The sequence below is a fragment of the Camelina sativa genome, chromosome 8, assembly GCF_000633955.1.
Source record: "Camelina sativa cultivar DH55 chromosome 8, Cs, whole genome shotgun sequence".
NCBI lineage: Eukaryota > Viridiplantae > Streptophyta > Magnoliopsida > Brassicales > Brassicaceae > Camelina > Camelina sativa.
This window is the reverse complement of record NC_025692.1, coordinates 16,925,477-16,932,061: the sequence shown is the minus strand read 5'-3', so window position 1 is coordinate 16,932,061 and position 6,585 is coordinate 16,925,477. Positions and strand designations below refer to the sequence as shown.

The following is a 6,585-nucleotide window of genomic DNA, read 5'->3' as shown; positions in this document are numbered from 1 at the left end:
TCGAAGTACACAACCACGAAGACGCCAATGAAAGGTCTGAGAGCATGATTCATTAAACGCATGAAGGTGCTAGGAGCATTGGTGAGACCAAACGGCATGACTAGCCATTCGTAGAGCCCTTCCTTGGTCTTGAAAGTTGTTTTCCATTCATCTCCTTCCTTCATTCTGATCTGATGATACCCACTCTTCAAATCGATCTTTGAAAAGACTGTTCACCCACATAGCTCGTCCAGCATGTCATCTAATCTCGGGATCGGATGTCTGTACTTCACTGTGATATTGTTAATAGCTCTGCAGTCAACACACATCCTCCATGAACCATCTTTCTTTGGTACGAGCAAGACTGGTACTGCGCATGGACTGAGGCTCTCTCTTATGTGTCCCTTGTTCATCAACTCTTCTACTTGTTTCTGCAGCTCTTTAGTCTCTACAGGATTGGTTCTGTAAGCTGGTATGTTCGGTAGAGCTGAACCTGGTACCAAATCGATCTGATGCTCTATCCCACGTATTGGAGGCAAGCCTGGAGGTATCTCTTCTGGAAATACATCCTTGCACTCCTCTATAATCTCTATCATCTTGCGTGGAAGCTCTTCTGCTGTCTTGGTACTAGCGAGTGTCTCTTTGTAGACAAACATGAATGAGGTCATCTCTGGGTCAAATAGCTTATTGAACTCGTTGTGTTTGATGTACAGGCTGTAAGACACTTTCTCTGTATCCTTGCGATTTATGTGAAGCTGATCCTTGTAGATCTCGCTGGGTGTAAGTGGTAGAAGAGTGACCTTGCGTCCTTTGAACTCAAATGACTGCCTGTTGGTGTAGCCATCATGAAACACTCTTCTGTCAAACTGCCATGGTCTTCCCATAAGAATATAACTAGACTTCATCGGAATCACATCACAAAGAAGCTCATCTTCATACTTCCCAATTGTGAGTTTCACTATCACTTGCTGCGAAACTGTTAAAGCTCCTTTGTTATTCAACCACTGTAGCTGATAAGGTCTTGGATGTGAAGTGGTCTTGAGATTAAGCTTCTGTACCATCTCTTCACTAGCAGCATTAGTACAGCTACCACCATCAACGATCAAGGTGCAGACCTTGTCTTGAACCATACACCGGGTGTGGAAGAGATTCTCACGCTGCCCTCGATCATCTGGATGAGTCTGAACACTTAAAGCTCTGCGTGCTACTAACATCTCTCCCATGACTGCTGGTTCACCTTCTTCACCTAACTTAGACTCTGGTTCACTCTCTGAACTGTCTACAGGCACAATCTCTCCTACTTCTTGAAGAAGAAACATCTTCTTGTTAGGACAGTCTCTGGAATAATGCCCCATCCCTTGGCATTTGAAACACCTGATATGACTTGTAGAGGTGCTACTCTTGGGCTTGACATCGATCTTAACTTCCTCTGTGACTGTGGCTGTCGCGGGTTTGCTGTCCTTGGTGAAGGCGGGTTTACTGAACTCTCTTGGCTTGGGAATGTTAGGCGTAAACATTGACCTCACTCCCTTTCTCTTGATCTGTGATTCAATTAGCTCTGCCTTATGTACCATTTCTTGCACATCTTCATAGTTCTGCAGCTCTATCTTGTCTTGAATCTCTCTGTTCAAACCTCCAAGAAACCTAGACATAACCATGTCTTCACTTTCTCTCAGATCAGCCCTGATCATAAGCGTTTCCAGCTCCTGATAGTAGTCTCTTACAGACTTAGTGCCTTGAGTGAGACGCCTCAGCTTGTTAAGAATCTCTCTCTGGTAGTGTGTAGGCACAAACTTCTTTCTCATCTGCGTGACTAACTGTTCCCATGTAGTGATAGCAGGCTCTCTCTGTCGATGTCTAGTGAGTCCCAACTGCTCCCACCACAACAAAGCATAGCCATTGAATTCAGATATGGCTATCTTCACATTGTTCAACTCATAGGTACCTTGAACTTGAAAGTTCGACTCCATCTTCCTTTCCCAGTCTAGATAAGTCTCTGGATCATTGGTACCATGGAACGAAGGATACTGAATCTTGAGATGATTCAGCTGCTACCTCAAAGGATCATAATCCCTGCCGTGATCTCTGTTTCTGTTTTTCCTCATTGTCTCTTGGCTATGATCTGAGGCTTCCTCTTCTTCTGAATACTCTCAATCTGTATCAAAGTATATTTGATGCCCAATTACTTGTTCAGCTCGTCGTGGGCGTGTAGGATCTCTACTAGTTCTTCGATGCTCTCTTTCTGTGCTTTGAGTGTTTCTTCTCTAATTGAAACAAGTCTCTCTTCCCCCAGTAGGTGACCTAGCTGTTCTGATCACTGTATGTTTGGAAGAAGCTCCCACGTGTGCCTTTCCTTTAGCTAAGCGGAGAGCCGCATTAGGACTAGGCGGTTTTGAAGAACTCTGATCTGAAGCGCTAGTTGCTTGAGCTTTATCTTTGAGCTGCTTCTCAAACTTGTTACTGAGCTGCTCCATCTGTTGCTGGAACTGAGTAGACATTGTCTTGTTTGCTTCTGTTATTTGCTTAGCCATGGCTTGGTTCAAAGCTTCCATAGCTTCTGGAGAAAGCTCCATTGTACCTGCAAAATAAAGAAGAAAACTCGAAGTAAAACGTTCCTTGAGTGAAAGAACAAAATAAACTCTAAGACTCGTAATCTAGACACAAACGAACAACAAAAAAAACAAATCCTAAAACTAAACAAGACTCACAACGAAAGCTAAAACAGCAGAGACTAACACAACAAAGAATTAAACAAATGAACAAAATCAAAACAACACAAAACGAGATTAGGGTTTAGAATCGCTCAGCCTTTGGCACAGAGTTGGCTCTGATACCACATAATACGAACTCCCTAGGATGAAACTCTGATGGAGGCTGATGACAGGTAAGTGGCGACGTGAATTGATGGTGATGATGCACAAGTGGATTGCGAGTGACGGCAGGTGATGTTCGAGAGAGAAAAGCAATGATTCGATGGTGAGAAGTGTTAGATGGTTATATGGATTCGAAAATAAAGTGAAGAGTTTCTTAATCACAAAGTGTTTAGAAACTCGGAATCATGAACGCATTCACGAGTTCGGATTGAGAGAAGAAAGATTCAACAATACTTGTTACATAAAACTTCTTCGCTACCAAACAAGGAGGCGTCGCTTTTGGGTTTTATAATCAACCCTAAGGCTCGACACTCCAAACAACAGGAAGTTCAAAATAAAACAACAAGGCGTGTAAAGGAAATAAGAAAACAACGAAGCGTCTAGGTGATCTGTAGTAGTACAGAAGTCACTTGTATTAGTACAGAAGTCATGGTGACTTGTACATTATTCCCCATTGGTAATGACTTCTAGATAACTCGACGTAGTGATCCATTTGCCTCATTAAAAACCGTACCGAGAAAATCCATTGGGACAAAACTCAGCTATGGGAAAAAGACTACAAACTTCACACCTAAGTTATCTAGTTATCATTACCGGGTGAAGTCTTCAGGGTGGATATGTTGAAGACTTGGATCCTCGGTAGATTGAATGACCCGTAAGCTATGAGTGCATGAGCTTCCTTGGCCATCTCCTTAGCTCTTGAGCGAGTGATCCTTCTCACGATCTCCGGTTTCTCTACAGCTTCTGTCTCCTTGCTGGCCACGATCATATCAACTTGGCTGACATGAGTCTCCACTAGACTTCCAAAAAGAGGTTGGTTAACCTTATACCAATCCTTAAAACCGTTGTGGTGGCTTAGTTTATTAAAACCTCGTACATTCCAACAAAAAACGTCGATAAATATTGATTAATTTGACTTGGGACCCTTGCCCCGAGAATACCTTTGTCGTCTCTGTGAGAACATTCTTAAGAACTGAGCTTCATCTACATCAGGAGCTGCACCATCATCTGAGGATTAGACATCGGAGGAGTCGGGGTCAAGGCTTTTGTCACCTGCGGATCCAAGATCAACTTGCAATGAGTCCAAGCCAATATCAATGCAGAAGAGGATGGTTTGCACCGGGGTGGAGCAAGAGGTGAGGCTTCCGGGAGACTTAATCGCTTTCTTCTTAACTTGCACCCACTCAGAAGTAGAAGCAGCTTGAACCGAAGGATTGTCAATGGCAGGGTCCTATGGCGGGGCGATTGGAATCATGTCAATAGCCTTTCCTTTACCATTGGACACAGTAGTCGAGGTAGATGTTGTCTTCATCGGTGGAGAAGTTCTGGGGATTGATGAGGTGTGGAGGTTTGTAGCAGGTTCAGATTGCTTTGCCTTGAACTCTTGTTTCTGCTTCCTAGCCTTAGTACGCGGGCAGTCAGCTGTAACGTGGCAGACTGACTTACAGGATGTACACAGGATAGGAGCGGTTTTGCAAAGTTTCAAGATGTGACCAACTTCCTTACAAAATGAGCAAACTGGCGGCATCCACGGGCTATAGACAAAAACACGACTGATATCTCCAGAGTCAAACTAGACATTTACAGCTTCAGGCAAAGGTTTCCGAAGGTCCATCAATGTAAGAACCTTTGCCACGTCAAGGTTAGTCATGTTTTTTGTTGACGGATGAAGCTTTATTGGCTCCCCAACCTGACCAGCAATGAATTCAAAGCCTTCTTCATGGAAAAACTGGAACAGAACGTTTCATAATTCTAGCCAGACGGGGGCAGATGAGAGCTGAGGTTTCTGAGGGGTTACTCCAGGTTGCCATTTAGCTACAAACATCGTTTGGCCTTCAATTTGCCATAGACCTTGACTAAGGACTCGTTGTCGAGTAGTAAAGTTTGGAATCTTGAAAAGGAAGGTGTTACCTTCCATCTTAGTGACGATGATGTCGCGAAGAGTTTTACTCCAGATGCCATTCACAATGGCATGGAATGTCCCCTGGGCTGGCAGATCGGAGTAGAACTGGCCTAGAATGAAGCAATCCCAAGATTTCTGATTCTTTTCGATGACAGGGTTCGGGATCTTTACACAGGACTCTCCCGAGGGGAGGGTAAAGGAGGTGCCTTTCTTGGACAGCCGGCGGGAAGAGCCTTTGAACAGTACAACCCAAGGGGCTTCCTTCGGGACTGGGTCCGCTGCAACAGCAGCTTTCGCAAATGTGTGAGTTTCACCTAGATCTGGTTGGGGTGACCTTAGATCTGAGGGAGAGACGGCGAAATTGGACTCTAGTAGGGCATTAGGGGCCAGATCAGAGGGGGAGGAGGGATTTATGGGGGACATGGAGAGAAAATCTGACGGCGGAGGAGGAGAGACGGCGGTTGGAAGTGAGGGAGAAGCTTTTCGAGGCGGAACAATGCATTTTGTGGTTGCCGTCTTGGCCGGCTTTGCTTTTTGAGAGTTTCCTTTCTTCCTCATGAGGAGAGGAGGGCCTGGGAGGTGAGGGGAGACGGCGCTCCGACGCCATTGACGACGCCGGACAAGGTGGGTGAATGCAGTCACTTTATCGCTCTTCTGAGAGAGAGAAAAAGTTTGTTTGTTATTGCCTTATTCGTGAATTTTATTTAAAAGCACTATAAATGATATTTGTCATAATACAAGTAGATCGAGAACATCGGACTTCTCTTAGTTTTATTCTTTCAAAGTGTGTGTATAACCATATATACAATACAGTATGATATAATAGAGTTAGTTATGTTATTGTTCCGTAGTTAAATTACATGAGACAGCATGCATTGACGTTATCGTCATTAAACATATTACTAACTCTGTCGTCTCCACGAGAACCTACGGGGATATTACCATGTTGCTCCGTACCATTGTAGCCATGTCTATAATAGTTATAGCTCTCTTTAAACTCTTTGGAAGGATCTACGAAATAGTTTTGAGTAGATGTGAAGTAAAGTGGAGGCTCAGGGTATGGCCAAAACTCAGCTCTCTTCCCGGCTCGCCTCACGGCTTTGAGTACTTTGTTTCTGTCAACGTAACCCACCACTCTCACTCTTCCTAGCTCTCTCTCCACCTCCACTGAATCAACTCCTGTAATAATAATCAAATTCATTATATCTTTCACTAGATCAATTCTTGATCATATATACATATATATGAGTTACCTCGGAGCTTGGAGATTGCGTTCTTAACGATCCTAACGCAACCTGTGCAACACATTCTTACCTTAAGCTCAACCGTCTAGTAGTCCATGTGACACATATGTCAAAATTAAAAACATTAGGTTTCTTATGAATTATGAGAAACGTCGTAATTGGATATTTTGACAAATTTCCTACATTCATATAGGACAAAAACCTACATATATACCCTATTTAACACTGTTCATTGATTTTATAACGTCCATTTGCAATTGTTAAGTCACGGATTGAAATGCACCAATAATTCAAAGATGATGTATTTTTGGACTAAATAAATGTCATAGTTTTTTTCCTTACTATAAACACATTTTAATGTTTTATTTCATTATGCATTTTATCATATAATAACAGTAAACATATCAATAATTTTTTTTAATCAAAAATTCTTGACTATTGATAATCATTCCCGCGCACAATGCTGATTTATATGTATATATGGAAAAATAAAACAAAAGCGGTAACAATGGATTCAAACAAAACCAAATTTAGAAAAAAAAAAAAAAAAAAAAAAAAAAAAAAAAAAAAAAAAAAAAAAAAAAAA

The 6,585-nt window shown here is 42.5% G+C and overlaps 1 protein-coding gene across 1 annotated transcript; it reads right to left on the bottom strand.

Annotated features, from left to right (window-relative positions):
* On the bottom strand, window positions 5,584-6,080 carry LOC104709618 (heavy metal-associated isoprenylated plant protein 21-like). Its single transcript, XM_019229138.1, has 2 exons — window positions 6,009-6,080; window positions 5,584-5,934 (listed from the first exon to the last, which is right to left on the bottom strand). The coding sequence occupies exons 1-2, from the start codon at window positions 6,061-6,063 to the stop codon at window positions 5,612-5,614; spliced, it is 378 nt and encodes a 125-aa protein (XP_019084683.1). The 5' UTR covers window positions 6,064-6,080; the 3' UTR covers window positions 5,584-5,611.

Excerpts from the sequence above, each read along its gene's own strand:
- LOC104709618 (XM_019229138.1), bottom strand. The coding sequence starts at position 6,063 with ATGTGTTGCACAGGTTGCGTTAGGATCGTTAAGAACGCAATCTCCAAG. Across the intron at positions 5,935-6,008 it reads CGCAATCTCCAAGCTCCGAG|GAGTTGATTCAGTGGAGGTG; the intron begins GTAACTCATATA and ends TTATTATTACAG.